Here is a 24654-nt window from a genome sequence, read left to right as displayed (position 1 = left end):
ATTCGAGAGAGGTGTTTCTACAAGACAATTCCTTAACAAATAACCACTGAATGACTTTATTATACATAAAAGATCAGCTAAATATCTTTCCAAGCAAAGAATGAAAAAGATTAGCGACACTGTACTCACCTGTTTAATCACAACGTAGCCATTAGTCACCCCAGGACATGTGACATTAATTATCCAATCGTAACTCATTTTGAATCTAAACAGGGTTCGTGCGTTATTGCGGTTCATTGTTCTCCAGTTGCGTTTCCATAATTGATTTCATTCCATTTTTATTTTCCAGTAATTACAAAATTCAATTTAAGAAAAACTTTAAACATGAAAAAAATGGTGAAAGAAAATCTTAGCGATGGAAGGCAAGGAAGAGCAAGAAATTGATCAGAAAGGAAAAATCCGTGGAAATAGAAATAAAATATAAATGTATGTCGTAGTTGATCTTTATCTGGCCACAAGAGGATGCCAGAGCAGCATTATACACTGCGCAAAGTAACAGGCCTTTTGCACAAACTACGCAAAATTTAAGGTTCCGAAACACCCCGCATTCACTGCGCGTGGGTTTGTTGAAGCAAGGAGACCAAATAAAGGGGGAAGGAAGGAGCCAGAAGATGACAATGAAGATGACAATGTTTGAATGCTGCTTTACCTCTGCTTTTGTTTTGAATTCAGTATTTTTATACATATATGACACCAACGACCTCCGTAGAACCTCATGTACGCCAGTTTTGTAGTCCAGGTGTGTGCAAGTCCCGTGGCTTGCTTGTCTCTGGTCCTTTAAAAAAAAAGAAAGAAAAAAAACACTTCTAACCGGAACGCAGGCTTCCAAGTCCCCAGCAAAACGCGTAAAAAGGGATGCACGGGTCCCTCCAGTTCCATTTGCGAAGTGCTTTGTGGTGTTTTGCCAGCGTTCATTTGCCATCACAGCTTTCCTGTGGCGTAGACATATAAGAGTGGATCAGTCAAAAATAATAAACGATGGCATTAAATGAACACAGTGCAAATTTTGAAATATTCCGTATTATTTTCCATGCTTAGCTTTTCCGCTAAACTGTACCGTCGGGGCTTGTGGCATATACTATTGATAAAAATAAAAACATGCTGCATTGAATGTATCACATTAGTGACACTCGAAAACAAACTACAACGCGGGCGAAATTAAGTCTACTGTACGGCATTTTTCTTAACGGCCTATTACAGACTCCATATACGAGGAGCTGGAGAAAAAAAAAAGTTTTCGTCCATATAGTATCTGTTTAGAATTTAGTAATTTATAGGCATGTGTCTTCAAATATTAGGATGGTGCATGTCGCATTTAATTCTCATTTTAAAAAGCCACATAACATGAAAAGAAAGAGTAAAGGCAATTACAGAAGAGCTTGTCCGGACTGCTTCTCAAAACAATGCTCTCACCTTGCATGACCAAAACATTGAAGGTATGTGTGTAAAAAATGTTTGGCTTGACTTTTTTTTAATATTCTCATGTAAAGTGTGATTATTTTTTTCAAAGGTCTCTTCCGATGTTCTTTTTTTTATAATACCAATATATTAATCTGTGATTCGATAGGCATTGTAATACCGTACAGTAGTAGTAAAAGCAGTCGGGATTTTGCGGTGTTTTAGCACCCTCTGTTGGTAAACGTTTAACACTACAATCAATTAGTGAGAGATTGTGTGCATGTATGAAGAAAGCCGGATAAACACGCTATTTGGTTCACAACGTCGACTCGGACTTCATGTGACACGTATGCTTAGCATTATAAAAGTCAAGGAGGAAACTTTTACAAAGAATTGTTTTTCCTGTAGTTTGACTCACTACCCAGCAAGAGGGCGATTAGCTATTACTTCTCAATTAGTTTGTTTGTTAGCCATAGGTTTTGCTTTGTTCACATTCTCTTTCCATACTTGTCAAATAAAGGATGAGTGAAAATGTTCTATCCTGTATCAAACACACTGGTTTTGTCTGCCAGCTGAGGACATGAGCAATAAATCTTGCACCATATTTGACTGTGTTTTAAGCCATTGCGCATCTTGGAGCCACTTATCAGAGAGGAAAAGTTCACTTCAGGCTCGGTTGTTGTGAAAATTAAATAGGTATGAAAACGCGCAAAGTGAAGCACCCGATGTTACGCATCAGTGGTTTCAGTCACGCATGCGTACCTGCACACCAGTTATGTGCATCCCAAAATGGGGTTAATACAATAGAGAGTTAGAAAATGCAGTTCAATTAAGGAGCTGGTTAAGTGCCGGGTTAGAAAGACACTTGCACCTACCCAGGATTTCTCCCATCTTTTTAGAAGCTGCTCATGCTGCATAAGCGCACTCCTCCAATGGTTCAAATCCCTGGACTGAGCACTCTCCTCATCTGTCGAACAACCAACAATCTCAGCAAACCAAGCCGGGACACAGATTGGGCTCCGCCGTCAGGCAAAATGTACCGGTACCTCCGACGGCGAGGTGGAGGTCCACCTGTGAGGTGTCACGGCCCGTGCCGGCCTGGGCAACGCAGCCGTAACGGGCGTCCCGGAGTAACGGCCCTGTCCAGAGCCGGCTGCTTACTAGTACCGTGTTCCCAACCAGCGGGAGGCGGTACTCTGTTACGCCAGTGTTCGCGCTGCGCCCGTTTATAAGCCAGTCAATATGGATGTCGCTAGGACCTGAGGGACACAAGGGGACTTTTCATGTTGACCCAACAACTGTATGTGTCATTTTTGATACTGCAAGCATTCCCTCGTCTTTTACTGTTAATGCGGACTGGAAAACCCCAGTGATAAGCGAAAAGTAGGATTCGCCCCCTGAGCCCCACTCCTCTGCAACCATACTGAACTTCTCCAAGGCTCAGGCTTAGCTTCTATTGGTTATTTCTGTTGCTGTCCCAGACTGTAGTTGAGAGACATAGGAGAGTCTCTTTCCAGAGCTGAAGTTGCCCTCAGGATAGCGGCCGTCGCGTGTCGACCAAACTGGAGCCCGTAACGATTGGGAGGCAGAGTTCACAATGCAGCAGTCATTGTATTCAATTTTATTTTTCACACAGCTTCTCCACATTACTTCTCTTCTTACTTCACCTGGCATGCATGTCTCATGCATCAATTCACATGCCCCCCCCCCGTGCATGTTCACAGACACAGCTTGCCTGTAACAATAGTGAAGAGGATGGAGTTGTTGCTGCTGTTGAGCCTTTTGGGCCAAAATGACCTTATATAATGCCATGACACCGTCAATGTAGAATAGCAAGTGGTTTACTTTGTTGCAAAGGTGTCTTTATTTATGACTGAACATAACCGAATATTAACAGGCTGTTAGACAGGTTAAGACTCCATGTTAACTGAGCGTGGGAGTGTCCTTGCAGCACATCGGTTAGGCGCTGCTGTAGAGAAGTGATGCAAGGTGTCGTAAAAAACGCTTCTATGGTACTGTCAATATATGACCAGTTGACAAATATTTTGGAAAAAACAAAGCACGAAGCGCTAAAGCCGCAAAAAGTGAAGTGCGAAGTGGTGAGGTAACGTTTTACTCACCTGCATATTTGCGGTTTGCTTGTTAGATTGCAAAAAGTTAAAATTATGATCAAAACTTTTGACAGATTTATTTTACTATTCAAAGATGTAACCGCATAAACTCGAACCAAATGTACTGATTCCTTTTTTAAATAACATTTTCGCTTGCCTACTGATGATTCAAATATTTGGCTATTTCTGAATATTCAAAATGTTTCAATTTCTCTTAATGGCTGACATATATTTCGGGACTTTTAGTGCTACACTACAATACCTTTTTGTTTTTAGTTTTGGGGGGGAGGGGTTACCGCACGTTAACATTAAGCCAACACAAGGTACCCTTCTGTGGTAGCATTGCAATTTATACGTATACAGACCAAGACATATGCTAATACGAATGTCTGAGTATTCCACTTCAGAGGGTTTCATGAGCTATTGGAATTTAGAGACTCCACTTTATTTACTATAGAACTCGGGTAAATAACACCATTAGTATTATTCCCTGTGGCACACCACAAGGTCTCAGTGTCCTTCCTTATGTTGTGTTATTCAAACAAACAAAGCAATTAAAAAAGCAAACAAGCCAAGTGTTAGACACATTTGACACTTTATTTTGTCTCCCTATACCTACCTATTGACAACCTCCATTTATATACACATACCTTTATATACACACACATATTTGACAGGCACATCAATGGCCCAGTTGCAATACAGTGAGCCTACCGAAGATTAAAAAAAAAAAAAAAACTTCACACTTTCACCGACATTCAAAGTCATTTTGTCAGCTTCTTTACAGTGTCACCACATTCACAAGTTAAAAAGTTCAGAGCACAGGCCACCATGTTAGTCAGGCCATGCAGGAGAAGCCCAGACACAAATCAGTACCAGGGTTAAAAGGTGTCATTTAGACTGGAGGGTGGATGAGGGCACATCACTCACCCAGAGCCAGACAGAAGAGCAGGAAGGCCTCATGGCTCTGAAGCCCCCATGCCTGGTCCTTCAGTAAAGGGGGCAACAGTCTCACTTCCGCCTCACCAGCCTCAATGTGAGGCTTCATGGAGGAAGAGGAAGAAGTAAAAGTAGAGGATGGTAAGACAGACGAAGAGGCTGTGAAGGAAGGAAAGAAATTGTGGTGGTGGGAAAATGGAGGAGAAGAAAAGACAATTGAGCAACGGGACGTGAGAATGCAAGGGACAGAAAAGATGCTGTGAGAACACAATAAATAAATAGGCTCAGGATAAATTCACCTTAAATACGTCATTCCTGCAAATAGTGCACCCTTTTTGATTAACTGCAGATGGGGGAAGCCTTTATTCATTTACTGTTTTTACAATTTTGTTTGATGAACGTGGCATGTGTGACAATTATCAACTAGCAATCACTGGCCCACTTAAATCCTACCCGACTTATTAAAAATATCTTCTGTCACTTCTCATACAGTGATTTATTTGACGGATTTGTTTGTCCATTAGAAGGATGGCCACTATGAGGAAATTTAAGGCTTAATTAAAAAAAAAAGTTTGTGGATAAAGAGTGGATGATTGAGTCACCTCTGCTCAAAAATGAGAAAAAAGATCCTGTCAACAGAAAAATGCATTGTATTTTCCATTTTGCCATCGTCCCCCCCCCCGAGAAGAAGAAAACTGGACCACGACGCGCTGTGCAAAACCTTCCCTGAGAATTGTTGAAGTCTGACGGCCCAGGATGCAGACAAAACAAAACAAAAATGATGACTTACTCAGCCTGTACAAAGAAAACCAAGTCCAATTTGGAAAACATCCACATAACTTACCAATTTGGTAAACAATGTTTCCAATTTGGAATTTAGGAATGAGATTTTCTTGCTGGACTTAAGCTAAAGCGAGGTACACACACACACACACACACACACACACACACACATACCGAAAAAAGGGACAAATTTAGAGTATTTTTCCTTCCTTGCCATTGGTCAGTAAATATTAATTGATGTCACCAAAAAATAAATAGAAATTCTGGGTGTTGAGCGAGTTAAGTGTGATGTTTGTTCCCCAATCTGCCCAGAAAATGTTTGAGACAACAGACCACTGTAAATGTGAAACCTGTGCAATAATATTCATAATTCCTAATAAATTATTTGGACAATGACACTAAAATAAAGTATAAAGCTAGCTGTTTGCGTACACAAATAAATGAGCAATATTTTGTGTCAAGTGTTTGTATAGCGAGTCTCAAGTCATTTGCCGCTATTAAAATGACAAAAGGAACACTCTCCAATCGCAATGTTGTTACCAGATATGATCATATTTAGCCGAGCTTTTGTATTTTGTGGCAATGTTTGCTGTGCCGGCAATCTGGAGTGTACAACATATGCAGTGCAAAAACTATAAGAACATGCATGTTGATGGTTTTTTTTTCCCCGTTCTGTTTTTACGTTTTCCAATTAAATTGTGTAAAATTGGTATGTGTGTACTACTAGGGTTGCAAAATTCTGAAAATTGTGAAAAGTGGAAACCTTTCAAGGGAATTGGTACGAAAAAAAATCAGGACTGCAAAAGTTGTTAATAGGGAACTTAAGTATCGTTTCATCAAAACTGGAAGTATATTTTTTGCATCTTTACAACTAAAGTAACAAACACTTCTTAAAGTGGATATCGACGATCAAATTATTAATAATTGTTTTTTATTAACCATTTAAAAATGTTAAATCAAAAATCCTGAGAATCCAAGTCATAACAGTAAAAATTCTCAGATTGAATCAGACTGATTATCTTTGTTGATTCAAAATAAAACTGCAAATCTCTGCTTTTACTTTGGAAAAATAATGATCAACATTGTTGCCTATTTCTGGAAAGTTACAGAACAAAACATACACTGAATCCTAATTAATTTATTGTTGTGACTTTTCTGTATGCTCAGTTTAAAACATAGCGATAAAAATTAAAACGATAAAAAAAACATCAGATTCTTAGATTGACTAAATAATTCACAGATTAAATGATTATAGTAATTGTTTGTTCCTGCCCCAGATTTTAATTCAAGTACATTGCTACCTTGGTAAATAAAACTTTTCAAATTAGCAATCTGTAAAGATCACAAGATTTAAATAAAAATGATTTAAATCCACCTATTTTACATGGCTGTCTGCTTCTGTTTTTGATTACTCAAAATTCCCTGTTTATTTCCATACATTTCCATTGAAAGTTTCCAATTTGTAATATTTGGAACATTTCCAAGTTAAATTCCAAGGAAAACCCTAATGGATACCTCGCTTAAGCCGGCTCAGCAGCTTCCTGAACATAAAAAGCTAAACGATGACGTGAGCAGCAAGCGCGCCACCTTCCATTTTGTTTTCTAGCAATAAGGCTCGTCTGCGTCAGCGAACTGGATGGACTGGGAGTCGCAGTCCACGTCGAAGGGCTTCTGCGTGGATGGGCTTTCGAAGGCGTGCGAGGGCAAGCGCCCGTTGCTGCACTCGGGCTCCGTCTCGTAGCCCGTATCTCGCAGCGCGCGCAGGTTCTGACTGCCGTTCTGCGTCCCCTCCGTCGTGGCGACTTTGTCTAACACGGCTGGCGCCTCCACGAGGCCCGCTTCGCAGGCGCTGTACTCGGGCCGGGCGCCGTCGCTTTTGTTTTTGGTGCCCAACAGGGCCGCCCGAAGGCGCAGGCATGGGGGAGGGAGGTACTGCATGTAGCAGTTGTAGGCCAGCGCGGCCAAGAAGAGGAGGAAGAAGAGTAAGAAGAGGAAGAGGAGGGCTGTGCCGTTGCCGCGCTGCAAGTACTCGGCCTCAGGTACGATGCTCTCTGGCGGGACGCGCTGCCCGGGCGGCAGCTCGGAACTGCCGCTCGGGGTTAGTGACAAGCGGGGCGGGGACGTGAGCTGCACTGTGGCAGTGAAACTGGGCGGGGCGAGGGCTGGCGTTAGCGCTCCGTCAGTCTCAACTTTACCTTCGGCGCCGTGCGAGATCTCCTGGCTCTGGTGGGTCGTGGCGCCGTGCGGGACGTCCAGCGTCAAGACGTATCCCGCCAGGAGGCGAGTGAAGTTCTTCCCAACGCCGGCGACGAATTCTACAGACCAGCACTCGTAGCGGCCCTGGTCCTCGGCGGCCACGCTGTAGATGAGCAGGCCGTTCTCCCGGATGAAGTGGAAGCGCGAGGCCTCGGTGAGGAGCGAGTCGTTGGCTCGCCACGTCACCAGTGCCGTGTTGGACGGCGTCAGGCACGGCAGCTCGGCGGAGCTCCCGGGTTTCACCGAAACTCGCTGGTACTCCTTCAGGGGCACGATGGGAGCTATAACAAAAGGAAGGTGTTATTACTTTATCACACCAGTGTCACTAGATGAAAATGAACCAACACAGTGGAGAGCTATTTAGAAGTTTTTCTGTTCCTATATTAATGAATTTTCTGAAATAAAAAATCCATAAAAGTCTTGATGTATAATGATGAAAAATACACCATCTATGGCACCTTACCTTTAGGACATTTGTCTGCATCACCACTAAGGTTCTGAATAAGCCTCCTAAAGGAAAAACAAACAAACAAACAAACAAAAATTTTGAAAGATAAGGACAAATATTGTAATGAATGAATAAAACAGTAAACAGTGACCTACAAACAAGTATAGGATAAGTTAACGTAACATAACATAGTAAGATCAAAGTATTGCTTGAATCACCTGAGCTGCAGACTTGGGGTGTCAGAGATTTTGACACAACGAACAGCGTTGGAATCCCAGGCACAATATGGGTCTCGGGCCAATATGCAGTCATCACAAGACTGGTATCTGCCGCAAAACGCCGTGGGCGACTGAATTACTCCTGAGTCCGAACCGGCATACAGGGATTGCGTCTATAGAGAGGGAAGCCATTTTTTATTCTGACGTGAAAAAGAAGTATCTATATTTTGGAGGGAAGTCTTTAATATATGGCGCAATACTAACCTCGGACGACAACACTAGGTTCTTGATGGGCTCGGAGTTCTTCAGAAGTTGGATTTCCTCAACCATGTGGATCTCTCCTGCGAGGACCACTGACTTGTGCAAGACCCCCTTATCTAGAGGGATGGGATAGAGGTTAATATTATATTTTGGGTGTGAATCTCCCATGTGCATTTGCACATTCTCCCTTGACTACAGTCATATTACCTATTGACTGAAACGTTTCATATTTTGTACCTGTTCCTGTAAAAATGACATCATAGATGGTCCCATCAAGGGCCCGGACCCGCTCCACGACGATCTGTGTGTAGTTGACGTCCTTGGTGATGAGGCGGGGCCTGTTGCCGATGGGCATAACAGGGTCTTCCAGCAGGGGGTGGTCCTTGACAAACTGTAGGGTTTTGTCAGGGAGGTGCAGCGAGCTGGTGATGTTCTTCTCCCGCATGCGGCTGTTAATACACTTGGAGAGCAGACACAAATGTTTTAAAATCAGGAAAAAATATCATAGCAAGTGAGTTATATTTGTTGGACACACATAGTTTGTATGCAGTCTCTCACTAACATTGTGTCTGTAAAAAATAAAGAAATAGATGATGTTTGAACTTACCGCTCCAGGGCGTGGTGAAGGAGTAACACCATTGTAGCGAACCCACTTAGTGTGGGACTGCTCCACAGTGGCCTTCTGCATGTACTTGCCCTTGGAGAAGACCTCATCCACGGCAGACATGTTGTAAGCACATACTGCCGACAGACCAACATTTCCCCTATTGAAACAAGATAGAAACTCAGATTAAGGCAGTGCTTCTAAATTATATTTTGCAAAGCGCCTCTCGGAAAGAGAAAGCATTTTGCGCTTCCTCACTTGCCATGGCGACCATAAATAAAATGATCATCTATTGAAATTGTATAAACATACCAAAAACTGTATCCTTTTTTACATTGACGAAAGAAAAAAGCAATATAAAACAACTTTCAACAACTGTTAACTACTTTTTTAACAGCATTTATACAGGTTTAAGGTTCGTCTAAGCAGAAAAAAACCCAAGTGTATCAAATAACCGGATAAAAAAAAGGTGGCAATCCTTATTTTATCACAATTACACTGCCTCAACATTGCCTCGTGCCACCCCAGGGGGGCCGCCCCTATATTTGAGATGCGCTGGATTAAAAGTATAGTGCACAAAATACATGCAAAACCTGTGCTTAAAACAAGAAAAAAAGGTATTTTGTCAGTCAGATCCATGAACTGAATGATGATTTCTGACCTGGAATGATTAACAGTTATTTGCTATGTTTAAATTGGATGGTGTTTCCAAACTTTTGACTGGGACTGCAAAGCGATGTGAACAGGTATGACTAACCACTGAGAGGTGAAGACCCCATAGATGACTGTGTCCCTCAAATGGGTGCTCTTCAGTATGAAGACATCGTGCACCACATTGAAGACAAAGTTAAGCTCAGGCATGGAGCACACCAACTTGGCTTTCAGGAAGGATGTCCACTTCTTTTGTAACGTCCTCTGTCCACCCTGGTCGCCCTGTGACAAGGAAGACCGACTGAGATCAGTCTGGGGAAAGGAGATTTGGGGGGGTGCTAAGAAGGCAATGATGAAGGACATATCCACCTTACAAACACGAGCCACCCTCGGAATGAGCAGATTGCCGAAGAATTCGTACTCTACGGACACCTCAGTGAAGAAGTAGTAGATTTTGTCATCCTCACCATCTGGAGGGTTTGTCCCTTCCCTGATCACGTCGGCGAAAACAAAACTGGGCTCTGCAGAAAACATGAGGGGATACTATACATTAAACAATAAAAATAATACTTGTGTATGGAATGCCCCGTATACTGAAACACATAAAACCTGTCAACATTGATGGCAACAAATGAACCGGGGTAACTGGCGCTAAAAGCTTGAATTTCTCAACCTAAAGTGTTGTGTTTGAGACCATTACATATGTTTCTAAACCTTCGACTGGTAACATATTTACAGCGAAACCTTGACTTATGAATTACACGTATATTTTTAAACTCAATTTACTGGGATGTTATATTAATTGAAATGGAACATATACACTGCAACATTATTTCATGCAAGGTCCCCAAATTTCTTGTTTACATTCAACAAATTTAAAACACTAACTTATATTATGACACCACCACAATTGAAGAACAACTCTGCAATTTTATAAGACTTTGAACTGTAGATTTGATAAAAAAAAATTGTTTAGAAAATAGAGTCTTTCATTTTGCAAAATTCTAAAGATCCACCAGCCATCATCGTATCATTTGGAAAAATAACAACATTGAAAAATGGTGACAAATCATTATTAGACGTTCCAATTTTTCCAGGGCACTCACCATTGAGCCATGATGTGGAATACTCTGTCCTCAGCAGGTACGGTGATGGAGAGTATTTAGAAATAATGGGCTCGCTCCCCAAAAAGTTATAAGCAGTCCCAGAGTACAGCTCTCCATCTGATGAAAAAAAAGTTGAAAAGGAATTTTAAATACTGTGTGATCATTATTAATTATCTAGTTTCTAGTTTAATGTAAATCGGTCCTTGACTCACCAACCATAACCGCCGTGAAGCTTTGCGTTGGATCGAAGGAACACTTCCCCCTGCCGTCTTCTGCTCGGCCCTCTAACGAAAAGTCAGCCAAATTCTATATAAAAAAAAAACAAAACAACATCAAAACACATCAAATGCCAAATTTGGAGGGGTCATGCGAACAAACACTATCAACTGCTTTTCACCAGGGTGACTGAAACTTTTGGAGAGTTAACGTGTATGAGAATGCATTTGAAATGCATTTGAACTCTGCATAAGACCTAGTCTTTTTCCGACTTTATAAAGGAGTGCAACTATTGACTAAGTGGCTGCTGAGTGACTAGAAAAACATCACAAACAACTTACCAAATAATCACATTGGGGTTGAAAGGCATGCGTCCCACAAACGTAGAGCCGGTGGTCATCAACCACTTGCAGCACTCGGATGTAGTTCAGACAGTCGGTCTGGATGCCCACACAGACGAGTGAATTAAAATACAGTGCATATTCTTTGTGGTACACTGGCATCTTCCCTTACGAGCATCCTTTTTTTCTTGACAAAATATGTGATTCATTCAAACGTGACTTATACTACTTATTAAATGAAGTTTCTCCATTGAAATGAAGTGAAATGCCATTACTACGTTCTCTTCCCTAATATACGTCTGCCGCCATTTTGTATTATATTAAGGAAAATGAAGCATGAATTGTAAAACATATAAGACAGACATTAATACATTTGTTTTATAAAATATAATTATTGTATGAAAACATATTTTAAGTGAGTCATTAAAAACCTATGTGGGGTACTCTCACGCTTACCTCTTTTGATTTTCCTTTAAGAGTGCACATGGCGATGGGGGTCTCACCAACTTGCCACAGAACCTTAAACAGAGCATTCAAAGTTAATGGAAAAATACACATTATAAATAAAAAAAATTGTCATGTATGGCCTGACAGAAGATTAGTAATAGTAATCATCTTCAATAACCTTTTTGTTTCGAACGGTCACATTCTTTTTGCTCAGCTCAAAGATGGCCTCTCGTGCACCCACATAGAGTGCATCCCGTTCATCGCTAAGGAGCAGCGTGGAGTAGTTGAAGATACCGGGCTCAGAGAACTCCATTAGCTCCAAATCTGAAGACAGGAACCACAATATTGCACTGAATAAAAATGGATCTTTGCTTTTTTTTTGGCTTTTGTGTGTTACCACCACAGTGAAAAATGAAAGTGAAAAATGTGCAGCCTGGAGGAGGACACATTCTATGTGTTTGTCACAGCTGTCCAAGTTCAAACTTTTCCAGGACAGTTGCTTTTACAGCACTCTTAAAAGTGCTTCTAATTGGGGGGGAAAAAAAAAAAAAAAAAAAGGTTTTGTTGCAGTGTTTTTATCCCCCAGGTATGTATGAATACCAATACTGGTAGTACTGGTATCGGGCTGATACCTGTCCTTATTTCCAGGGATCAGCACTCACAATGGAAGCCAATACTGTACTAGTATCAGCCACACTCTTGGAGCAGTTTTCTAATCACAGACAAAAGATAACAAACTAGAAGGATATAAATTTGCAATCAATTTAATGAAATTTAATGGAAAATGCTGTATTGGAATAAGTAAGTATTTCTTTAGAAAATATTTGTCACTGTTTTTTGGCGATATTTTTAAAAAATACTAGAGGTAGCCACTCAGAGTTAAGTCCTCATACTGGAATAGGTTGAAAAAAATGATCGAACCCCACTTGCTTGTCAGAGATCAGGCCATTTTTGCTCAAGAAAAATCAAACAATGCAACAATGCACCATAAAAAAAGCTTCTCTCTGAACAGGAAACACAAAAAAAGACTGTCTGACAACTGTCTGGGCAATATACCACAATGGTAAAAGATCAAATGTGTATTTTCTTTGTCAGTGCCAAGGCCGTCATTGTGGTCTCACTGCCAACAACACGTTCCAACAAGATAAACAGTCATTTACAGGGAACTACATGCAGAACCTTCAATTAAATATGATGTAGGGTGGATGCTAGGAAAGCCTCCTAGTCTCACTATGCAACAGCTTCACATTTCAAGCGCCTCCCAATGTGTCTTTACTAGGCACTGCCAAACTTTGCCTAAGACCTAAGTTGCATGCATACACATAAATCCTAACAGTCTGAAGTATTGTTTGGCTCCGAATTCTCCAAAAATCTTTTAGTGACTGGCTAAGACGAATACATGTGCAAAATGAATCCCAGTTTTTACCCGATGGACATAGACTGGGCCCCTGCCAGATATGAGGACAATTCAATAAAAATTGACCTGCGTTCCAAAAGGGAGTTTGTAATTTCATATTGATCCCACATTTTGGCGAGAAACCAAAAAAAAAAATGTGTATATATATATATATAAAGATCAATGCCATACACCTAGAATGTACACAATCAGGAACCCATGTTACTATACAGTAAATAAATTAAAACAATTAAACAACTATGACATGAAACTCATCAATAGCATTAGATAGCATAATATTCTAAATAACGGTTGGTGCTACCACAAGTGGATTAGCAAACAATGTGCTAAAACTTTACACACAGTGTTGCCATTAAACTCAACAATTAAAGTTAAAGAATATGGTCAAGCTGTAATGTCAGGGTAGACTACACCATTTATTTTCAGTCGCTGTCAGGAAGAGAAGCAGAAAAATCATTTCATATTTGCATTCATGGACTGCCAACAAAACAGGACATGGACATCTCAAATTTGGATTAAAAATTACTGATGGAAAATGATTGGCTGAATGAATGGATGACCTAAATGTCAAGTTTCCACTAGATGGCACTAAAGTAATAATTGTATTTCTTTGGCCTGCGAGTTAAAAAGAAAAAAAAAATTTTTTTAAGATAAAAAATAAAATAAATCTGAATGCAAAGTACTGACTGATAACTCATGAAAATGCGTGTTCACTGGACACCATCTTAGTGGCCGTATTTATTGATATTTTGTCAGAGGAAAAAGAACTAGTTGACAGTTGTTGATTCATTCTTAACTAGCTCACTAAGCAGACAGCAATGCGACAAAGAAGCACAAAATTTGAACTTTTGGAAAGAAGCTTTACTAATGGAAAGTGACTAAAGTGAAATTAGATAGGTTAGCATATCAGTGGCATGACAAGACAACAACCAATATGTTCAACAAGATGTACAACCAGGGATAGACATTTCCATGGTCTTTTCACTGAACATGTTGAAAGTGTAGCACCATTTTGTATCAAGAGTTGTTGTTGTTGTTTTTTTTTTTTTTTTTACATCAATGAAAGCTCACCCCACTCAAAGCCATTTGTTCTATGTGTACTTCATGAGGACTCACCTTGATGTCTCCAGGAGGTTCGGGGCACAGCGTGGGGTCCATGGGTGGACACCTCCAGGAGCAGTCCGAGAAACACGCTCAGCACGCCATACCCCATGTTGGACTCTGACAACTTCGGAACAGTGAAGTTTCCTCTGCAAGACACCAATGACAAGAGTGAAGCTAACTTGGTCGCAAGCCAAAATATTTTTCACTATTCACAGGTTCTGAAGAAGGAAGAGCTGATCTTCTCACGCAGAGATGACCAAATATGGGAAGAGAAGCCAAAACCACTTCCCTCATATCGAAATATGGCATGAGTGATTCAGTCTCATGTCAACTGTTGCTGCTCATCACATGCAGTTTAAAAAAATGAGTGCAAATATTGTAAAGATATAGCAGTTTTGATTGATTGAACATTTTACATGATTTGAATAAAACTGGATCATATCAGAAATTGATGAGTGAAAATTACAGGCACCATTTTAAGTCCATATTGACATCAGAAGTAATGTTATTAACGTGCAACAGGCAAATTAAATCATTGGTCATGTACTGGCAAAATGGCCGCCCTATGATGGACAAAAACGAGGGATTTTGCTCCTTCATTCAGCTTCTATACATGCAATATTAATCACAATGCTGTGTTTAGACGAATTACTTTTTTTGAGATAACACAATTTATGAAAAAAAAATCAGATTTGTTTAAAAAAATTGGAGAAGATCTGGTGCTTTCATCCACAATCTTAACAGAGATTGTTCCTTTAAAAAAGGAAACAACTTAAGGAAAAAAAAACAAAAAAACAAGTCAGCTGCTATGAGGAAGAACACGAAAGAAGAATGAGAAAAAGATGAGTACGTAATGTCATATTTTGACAAGAAAAAGTCAGTGTTTGAGGAGTCTTCCAAAAATATAAAACTTAAGTCTTGACATAGTTGGGGAGAGAGTGGCATGACTAGAAGAGGGGAAAAAAAGTCAATGTGGTGACTGTGGTGTATACAAATCACTGTTATACCATGATCATTTTAAATCAAACTTACCCAACCAAGACATTTTATGACATTTTCAGACTTTTTGGAAGTTTAATACTATGTAACGGTCAGTATTTGAGAGTTGCCCTCAAGTCGCTCTTTTGAGGCCATCTGAAAATCTTCAGGGGTGTGAGGGGACTTTAAAGATTAAGCAGAAATATTAAAATAAATCCTTAAATCTGTTCTCAATTCCATTTGTGCCACATGCACAGTACTGGCCAAGTGTGCCTTGCAATGGCTGCGATTAACTGAAGTTGGAATGACATTATTGCCCAAAGTGCTCAACTGACAAAAATTCCCTTCAAAGTGCTTCCACTTTAACCAAACATGTAATAAGAAAGCCGTTTTTTGGGGGGGTTGAAGCCACATGCTAACAGAACTCACTTTTCACGCTGCGGCCTTGTGTTCACATGACTTCATATCAACAAATAATATTTGTGACAAACATATAGAGGGTAGGTCATGCACTTATTCACAAAGTGAGGGTAAAGTGATCCGGTCAGAAGCGGGTTATTCTTGTTTTTCCACAAAACCCTCAAAAGACACCCGCAGCAAACGGTCAGCCACATGAAAGTAGAGATAACAGCTTCTCAGGTGTCTTGTGACAAAGGGACACAGATTTAGCAGATTTGGTAAACAAATAAAAATATTTTTTTTCATTTAATGTAGTCTACAAAATAATCCCCAACAACAACAAATACATGGTTTCATTTGATTAGGCAGTGAGTGGAATGCATATTTTTGGCAGGTAAAAAATACTGATGACTGATAAACCGGCCTATTAATTTTAAAGTTATATTGAATAAAATAGAATTTGCTTCCTCCCAATGCATTTCAAAAGCTGCCCATCACATTCAGATTTTTACTAATTGTGGGCCGGTCTGGTACTTATGATCCTTGAATGGCAGAGATCCTCAACGTATATATAGTTAAAAAAAATGACACAAAAAAAAACCGTTGTTCACCAAATGCATTGAATGCCGCCATTAATGTTGTTATAAGGACATTCATTCCTGTGATATGAGTTTGTGTTAATAGTAATGGAAAGATGTCCTATTTAACACACTTGTGCTTTATCTATGCACCACTATGTATTTTATGGTTTTTATTTCATTTTTTTTAACTGTGAGTTTAGGTTGTTTGTAAAGTTGTGAAAATGGGTCAGTTCTTTGCACAACTTCCTTGCATTGCTCATCTAATAATTGATTGTAAAATTTAAGATGCACATCAATTTGAATTACAGGTCCACAAATGAGCTTATCAAGGAACTTCATTATGATATATATTTAAGGATACACATTTATTGTGTGGCCTTTGTGTGTAATAAACAATGATTTTTTTTTAATCACAAAAAATCAGCAAAGATTAGTCATTTCTTCCAAAGCATTTGACTTTGTGACAATTTCAAATGATTGCACTGAAAAGTTAATAGAGTTCGATACTAAGTACATACCATTTGTACATTTAAGACATAACCCCCCCCCAAATGTCCGATAATTTTAAAAAAAGACATAGTATATTTTCCATTACAGCATCTTCCTTGAAGATGAAATGAAATTATTGGCAATATTGTGGTTTTTTTTCCATTTCCATTCATATACCTACAGAAGTTGCATTTTAATGGGCACCTGCCAGACATGATTGCCTTTCGCAAAACAGCCACCAGCAAAACAGCAATAATATTATCGGCCACCACCATGAGTAACAATACCTTGAAAAAAGGTTGAGTACCAGCCTGATACCTGGTGTTGGTGCTTACCCGTCCCTGATTTGCAGTTTCAGGCTGCAAAATGCAGTTTTTATATCAAAACAAAGCACCACAGCAACATTGATTTAACACTGTCATTTAAAATGGTCTCATTTTTGGTTTGCCTATAAATTCCTCTAAATCCTGATTATATAACCCATATGCGGGTTCTATGGTATTGCAACAAACCAGATGAAACATACCGTTGTCTGTTGTCACCAAGATGGACCATGTTCTCATATTATCCTTGTTTCCCTTTACACACACACACAAATGTTTGCATTTATGCAAAACAATGAGGTTTTGGCACGTTGCTTCCAAATATTTGTGTTTACACGCATTTGCATTTGTAACCAACCATAACTGCTTTTAACAGGAAATGGGTACAAAGGGTGAAGATTATGTTGGCTGTTTCTTGTTTATGTTTTTGTGGGGGCTGTATAAAAATGGTCTGAATCAGTTTGTTATAAAAACGAATCTATTGTCACTTGCGACAAAAAAGGACCATAGTGAACAATAGTAAATATAGGTTAGTCATTACTTTCAGTAACTAGGATGTTGCTGACGAGATGGTGCAAAAACAATCCATCATTTGTTAGGAAAATACAGAGAGTCGGGCTTGTTAATTGATTATTGATTCTCCAGTAAATGAGAACAAATTGCCTAGGGTGTCTTGACCTTGGTTGGGATCACCAACCAAACTTGGCAGTTACAGGCACAAACTCTGTAATAGGAGGGGAAGGTGGGGGGTTAAAGGGGTGCTGCTCCAAGTGCACAAGGACCAATTGTTTACTGAAGATGGCCTCCTCTCACTCTGCCGCAAGCCAACCAACCCCCCACCGCCATCCCTCTACATCAACACTCCAGAGTAGCAAACAATGAACAGAGAGGTAGGAGAGGACACAGTCATGGTCTTGCCAACTAAATGCTGGCAAAGTTTTGCTTAGCAGCAATTTTGCAGATTGCAGAAGACACCATCCTGTAAAAATAGGCGGTCTCAAAGGCGAGTGGAAACAGACATAAAATGTTGAAATCGTAACTTTTTAAGTGTTAGTATAGTCCTATCCAATCCCAGTTAGCACTGTGCATGCATTTAGGTCAAGGCTTAACAAAAGCCTTAAAAGCCCATTTGGAGGCCTTGGTGGGTTACAGTAGCAGAAAGAGCAAAACTGGCAGCCACCCTACGCCTGCTGACAGATTTAGAGGAGCTGCCATACCGGGCCTGAATATTCAAGATGGTAACCATGCTGGCAGGCCTCTTTGAGCCCTTTGTGTTGCCTTCTAGGCTCCTCGGGATTCACAAGGGGGCAGACACCTGCTAAGGGCCGCGGGGTTCCCAGTACTGCACTGGTGACCGAGCACTGAAGTTGGCTGGATGCCCACTTGGGCAAGAGACAGTCAAGATAGGAGTATTGGCTACGTGATTTGGAATTCTCTACATTGTTTTGTAGGAAGACTTACAAATGTGGCGCATACAATGAGCTCCATTGGAATGTCATGGTTTCAATAGAAAAGGGGAACATTTATTCTTTAGGGGACCAGTGCCTTGAAGATGGCGCATTCCAATACACAAGTGCAGAAAAAGACAAGTGTGATGGTTGGTTGTTGCTATACCAAGCACTGAGGTTGGTACATTTCAGCTTCTTTAAGGATACATGCATTTTAAACAGCACATGTTTACATGTCTTCATAGAGCGTGACATGCTTTAGTTAAACAAAAATCAGACCATTATTTAAATTTTTGAAGTTACCATTTTCATTACCTATTCCTGTAGTGGTTACACACAAACACCCAAAATCAAAAATTCACTGAGCTCAATTCTCATCTGATGAGCTAAAGTCTTGTAAACACATTTGTTCCATCCCACGATGGTGTCTTCCCACGTTTCGAATGCAATGCAGACAAGACTCATCCGGAGAGCAGAGAAGCAAAGGCGGATGCGACAGAATTGGACATTCATTGGCTGCCAACGTTTCAGATCTCTCACTGGCTCACGCCAAGATCAATGCCACAAAGAGAAACGACTTCTTATTATTGCCATATAGGCAGGAGGGTTCTGGGAGTCGCAGAAATTGTGTTGTCAGTTTAGACAAGACAGGTGATTAACAACAAAGAAATAATTTGAAATTAAATTACTCAACCCCATTTTCATTATGCTAAAATTGTGTGTAGGAGGACTGCTGTTATTTTTTTTATAACACTGGGAAAGTCCTGTAAAACACCTTTGTTTAAAAGGGAAGTAAAAAAAAAAAAAAATAGTCTAACAATAATGCTCTATGTGTCTCACTAGTCTAAACTCAGCATTTTGGATAAAAATTCAAAATGTGAGTGCGAAATAAGAGGCAGAAAATCTCAGCAAGATAGCCATTTTAACACTGGCTATTGACTAAAACTGGCATCACAGTTGCTCGGGGCTCGGGTAATGACCAATCACTGTTTACCTGCTTTCTGAGTTTCATGTGACATTCGCAAGCTGCGTTGTAATTGGTCGTAGCCCAAGTACTATGCAAGTGTGATATGAACTATGTGTGAACGAACTGAAAATGTGTGAATCACAAGCAGTATTCAAAAGAGATTTAAAAATAAAGTTACAAAAATACAACAATCAGATACAAGAATAAATAAGGTTACCTGTACACAGCATTGATCAAATGTATCTTTTTATTTGTATATTTATGAGCATATATTTGAAACTGGCTTACAAATCATGCCATTCGTAAATTATTGAGTGTGTTAAGAGGAGCGTCACCTACTGATGTATTAACACGTACAAGTCAAATATTGAAAACCTCAAGTAGGACTAGATAGGTTTTTGTCCTTTTCTGTACTCCTTATGAACACGTAAACCATTCTGAACTGTGATTTTCCTTTTTTCTTGTTTTTGTTTCTTTTTAAATCATGTAGCATGTATATGTTCAATTAATGAATTCCGTATTATATCAGTAATTTAATTTTACATGTACAGTACCAAACTAAATTATTACAGATAAATACAGTTACATTTTTTTTTTCATTCTAGACTCAGTTAATACTATTTTAAGTACTTTTACAACATCCGATGGATTATCAATCTCAAATCCCCAAATTTTATGAGCAGGATTTGAAAGATCAAGCAGTGAATCACATATGGCTTTCCTCCCTTCAACTGGTCCGGGGTGGGGGTGGGGGGTGGGGGGGCATAATGCCAACATTTATAAGGACTCCTCAGATTATACTTGTTCATCTCCCTAAAATCACCACAGGAAACAGAGGTTGGACTTCTAGAGGTCAGGCCAGGACTATGAACTCGAAGGAGAGCAGTAACTTGAAATGAAATACAGAGGAGTGGCAAATTTAGGGATTAAATTCAAGTTTGGCTATAAATACTGTATGTCAGTGGATGTGATACTGTAAACTAAGGGGAGGGGGCCTCGGACCACACAAACCAAGAGCTTTAGAACAAATGCAGGCGGCTTTTGGGTACCTCACAGCATGATGAACTGATTCTGTCAGACCAGCCGAGGCTTTACTAATCTCTGCAACTAGGCTTAACCAAGCATTACAACTCCAGCTGGCAATCCTTTATCGCTATGATTATTAAAACTTACGTCCCATTCCAGCATAGTGGTTACAGGTGGATAAGTGGGGTTTTTTTGTGTGTGTGCCTGTGTTTCAAAGTCTGCCTTGAGGTAATTACTCACGGAAAAGTGCAATTTATGTGCAGCTCATAATAAAAATACCTCCTAAATGCACTGGCATGACCTCCGGCGGTTTGCCAACCGCAGGGATGACACAGCAGTCTGGATGCATTATCAACAGATGACAGATGGACAGTAGGATTACATGATTGGTTACAATCATTGCCTTAAAGCTTGTAAAATATGTCTAAAATGTCAAAGAATGTTGGACTGTTTATGTAATCTAAAACTCAAACAGTATAAAAGGATTAACTTATCGTTTGTTTGTTTTTTTTTGCATTATGACACTTGTGTCGTGACAAAGCTTGCGCTGACAAAGTCAAATGAAGTGGTTCAGGTTTGAGGAACTTACACAATAGAAAATGTGTGGATGCAATGTTAGCTTTTTACTGGGGTTACACGGTATATAAGTACTAGATCATCAGAAATCTAAAACTAAATCATCTTGATACATTGCTATCATGATTTTTTTTAATCGATACATTAAGAGTAGTTATTTATATATTTATTTTATAGACTAAGTTTTAACCTATTTTTATCACAGTGGTTAACATCTGCTAAACAATCATTGCTATATACAGTACATGTTTTGGTTTGTTTTACAAGTCTCTCCCCCCGAGGTATATTCACACAATCCACGCCTTTCCTCAAGGATCAAGAGAACACAAGAGAACCAAAAACAAACTATTCCTGGTTATATTAAAACGTGTGGTGAAACAATCAGTGACTAAATTAAAAAGGATAAGCGCTTGTGTGAAGGAAACACTATACAGCAGATGTAAAATGGAAGCACTCTTATATAATTACTAGTTGTAGAGCCACGGCAAAGCTAGCATGTGAACCTAAAGTGGCCACAGCAAAGGCAAATGAAGGGTCAGGTCCTGCAAAGGATATATTTAGTATACCGATGGTGAGCCTTTTTGAGGAGAAAAAAAATACGCCCTTTCCTTTATCACATGACTGAGGAGGATTAGAAAAACCTTGAGGAGTGAACATAAGGGTGAGTGATGTGCGCAGCATGGGCGAGGGCCTCCATGCAGTATTGCCTCCCTTTCTCGGTACTGGAAGTTCCTCTGACTAATTGCTCTAATTCAAAGGAAAAGCTTGAAATGCATGTTTTTGGAGTGTGGGAGGAAGCCGGCGTGCCAGGAGAGAACCCACGCGGGCACGGGGACAACATGCAAACTCCACACAAGAAGATTGGAGCAAGGTAGATTTGAACACAGGTCCCTGATCTGTGAGGTGGACGTGCTAACCACTGCAGTACCGAGCCGCCCTACGAGTATCAGCAAATGTAACGCTACGACAGGAAGAGTTGATTTTTTCTTTTCAAATTAAGAGGTTAATTGCAAAATGAAGCAACTCATTGCTAAAATATGTCATCGAGATGCCGTTGCAAAATGTTTTTTGCCTTTATTTTGTTATGTTTTACATCACCAAGGCAGCTCAATGGATGACTGTTTAGCACGTCTGCCTCACAGTTAAGGGACCCGATTTCAATTGCAGCTGGGTCCGGCCTTTCTGTGTGGAGTTTGCATGTTCTCCCCAGGCCTAAAAAACATTGCTTTTTTTGTGAATTCGCGTAGGAAAACAGCATTAAACAAAGGATAAAAGTTGACAACCATCGCTACAGCGTATCCAGAATAAATTGTACAATAAAATGTTGTACAATGATTTTAACAAATCAAATGCTCCTACGATGATGTATTTGTATTAAACACAGAAAGGAGGAAATCCAATCATGGCGCAAGCAAACCGCCATTCACAGACAAGTCATTCACTGAATGTAGTTTTACTTGGAGCCACTATAATGGCAGCCAGGCCTCTGGGGCACATTACGCCAGCCTATTTTAGGAAGCCGTGAAAGCAGAGTTTGAAAGCCTTGTGGTCTTAAGTAAGTGACTGGCAGTCCGATCTGTGGTTGTTTTGTTTTCTGAGCAGTCCAGGGCAGGTGACTTCACTCACTTTTGGGCGGGGGCCATTTTTGTGTTTACAAAGTCCTCCAACATTAATACTAAATCTGCAACAATCTAACAAGTGTTTTACTCAGTACTTGCATGTAGGTTTACATGAATAAAGTTGGAATATTTCAATAACTTTTATATCTTATGATCTAAAAGATGGAATGTTTAGAGAAAATTCAATAATGAGATCTTTTTTCTTTTTTTTTACTACAATTTACTTAAATAATGAACTCCTATGCCCATGGTTGTGATGGTGAGTGTGAAAGGTTGTTTGTCCCTGTGTGCAACTGGTCCAGGCTGTCCCCGCTTACTGTCCGAAGACTGCTGAGATAGGCACCGGCAAGCCAATAACCCCAGTAAAGATAAGCGGCTATAGAAAATAGATGAACGGACGGCCTTAACTTCTATATTAAAAAAGGCGACAAAGTCAGAATAATGCTAAAATAGTTATGATAGATAAAAATGCAGTGTTTATAAAAATGAAATTCATGACAGAAATAAAAACGATTTAAGTGGATGAATGATTAATTCCCGCAAAAAACGGTTACAAGAAAACAAGCCCCAATCAGAAGGCTTTGCAACAGTCATAATATTAAATTGTGTTAAGTTGGAATTTTTACAACAAAAGGTCACTTATCGGTAATATATTTAAATATAATTGTGCGAAAACATTTATTTTATTGAAGTTAGTAAAGTCATAACAATACAGAAGAATGTATTTATCCTCATTACATTTAACATTTTTGTTTAGCTTTAATTAATCGATTTGTTTTTAGAATTTCATGATGGGCTGGATCAAATGCTTTCACAGACCGTCTATGCCTCTGTTGTAGAACACAATTAATCAACTCTACCACCAGTCACTTGAAAGGCTAGGAAACATCTCTTAACATGATTCTACATCTCATCCTCTCTACTTCCAGTTGGCATTCATTTCCCTCCCTCTTTGGCCTCTCCACAGTCTTTAGTGGGCACCAATTTCACGGTGGTAAGTCTGGGCCAGCATGGACCAATAGTTCCCTTTAGAGTTCTGTGTGAAAATTCACGGCATTGCCCACAAAGGATGCCACAGTACCAAGAGGTTTTCCTCCTGAATTTGGCAGGCCAACGGTAATAGCGAAAAACAAAAAGTAAACCTTCACAGTGCACAGGAGGCACAGACCAAACAACAACAAGCATGACAGAGAGATTCACATGATATGTTGGTCATTAAGGAAGCATTTGAACAGATTTGGAGCACAGGAGAAGGTAAGGGGAGGAGCAGCAAATTACAAGAGGAGGATGGAAAGGAGTAATGGTGGCCAAAATTTTACTGATGGGACTTGAAGCATCTATTCATTCGCTAAAACCAAGACTCATTGCCTTCCTGCAGAAAAAGATGCTGTGACAGGACCCACATGTAGAAATAAATGAGTAAAAGGGTGACTTTCTTTTCATAGTTGCGAATCCATTCTGCTCCCATTGAGTTTTACACCTGTTCCAGATTAATCACATGATTTATAGTGAAATGTGGCTTGGTTGTAGGTATTCAAATTTTAACCTGTAGGAAGCAGTCACAAAACATCCGGTCCCCATTAGCCGCAATAAAGGAGGGAATATTGTAAGTGATGATTATTATCAATATTAAATTGAATATTCAAAAGTAGTAGCATTCAATAGTAACAGTTTAAAATTAAGGAATTAAATTAAATAGGGCAACAAAGATTTCAGATGGCCTTGGTGCAGCGCTCTGCCTGGTCATCAGCTCTCCCCATTCCATCTTGTCATTTTGCTGTACTGAAACACTTTGAAAAGGGAAGAAAAATGTCACACTACCTCAAAAGGTGGAATAGTTGCCAGATCAACTCCATCCACCATGCTTAAACTAGTGTCATTTATTAAAAATATTGCTGTGCTAAGACAAGCAGGAGAAAGGGGGCTTTTCAGGGTAAAACGTAAAAAG

General features: G+C 39.7%; 2 protein-coding genes across 6 annotated transcripts in view; both read right to left on the bottom strand.

The window, feature by feature from the left end:
• Positions 1-120: 120 nt before the first annotated feature.
• On the bottom strand, positions 121-4557 carry LOC148411589 (uncharacterized). The gene is made up of 4 exons (XM_088435430.1): positions 4440-4557; positions 2445-2657; positions 2274-2365; positions 121-932 (listed from the first exon to the last, which is right to left on the bottom strand). The coding sequence occupies exons 1-4, from the start codon at positions 4555-4557 to the stop codon at positions 912-914; spliced, it is 444 nt and encodes a 147-aa protein (XP_088291556.1). The 3' UTR covers positions 121-911.
• The window catches only part of sema4d (sema domain, immunoglobulin domain (Ig), transmembrane domain (TM) and short cytoplasmic domain, (semaphorin) 4D), a 44714-nt gene continuing 24145 nt past the window's right edge, over positions 4086-24654 (bottom strand). For all 5 annotated transcript variants that reach the window (XM_088434131.1, XM_088434128.1, XM_088434129.1 and 2 more), the window contains 14 exons: positions 14313-14446; positions 11958-12103; positions 11789-11851; positions 11333-11431; positions 10988-11081; positions 10776-10892; positions 10039-10190; positions 9776-9951; positions 9022-9178; positions 8652-8874; positions 8418-8530; positions 8154-8326; positions 7951-7997; positions 4086-7768 (listed from right to left, as the gene is read on the bottom strand). In XM_088434131.1, the coding sequence (XP_088290257.1) occupies positions 6834-7768; positions 7951-7997; positions 8154-8326; positions 8418-8530; positions 8652-8874; positions 9022-9178; positions 9776-9951; positions 10039-10190; positions 10776-10892; positions 10988-11081; positions 11333-11431; positions 11789-11851; positions 11958-12103; positions 14313-14409 (2592 nt within the window). In that variant the 5' untranslated portion in view covers positions 14410-14446 and the 3' untranslated portion in view covers positions 4086-6833. The remainder of the gene's footprint in view (positions 7769-7950; positions 7998-8153; positions 8327-8417; positions 8531-8651; positions 8875-9021; positions 9179-9775; positions 9952-10038; positions 10191-10775; positions 10893-10987; positions 11082-11332; positions 11432-11788; positions 11852-11957; positions 12104-14312; positions 14447-24654) is intronic.

The sequence above is a fragment of the Hippichthys cyanospilos genome, chromosome 15, assembly GCF_059441005.1.
Source record: "Hippichthys cyanospilos isolate Australia breed blue-spotted pipefish chromosome 15, RoL_Hcya_1.0, whole genome shotgun sequence".
NCBI lineage: Eukaryota > Metazoa > Chordata > Actinopteri > Syngnathiformes > Syngnathidae > Hippichthys > Hippichthys cyanospilos.
The sequence above is the reverse complement of the archived record's forward strand: the minus strand, read 5'-3'. Positions and strand labels throughout refer to the sequence as shown.

What these genes read in the sequence shown, in the direction of transcription:
- LOC148411589 (XM_088435430.1), bottom strand. Translation starts at nt 4,557, where the DNA reads ATGAAGCCTCACATTGAGGCTGGTGAGGCGGAAGTGAGACTGTTGCCC. An exon ending in CCTCCACCTCGCCGTCGGAG is followed by an intron (nt 2,366 to 2,444) that starts GTACCGGTACAT and finishes GTTGTTCGACAG; the next exon opens with ATGAGGAGAGTGCTCAGTCC. An exon ending in AAAGATGGGAGAAATCCTGG is followed by an intron (nt 933 to 2,273) that starts GTAGGTGCAAGT and finishes TCTACGCCACAG; the next exon opens with GAAAGCTGTGATGGCAAATG.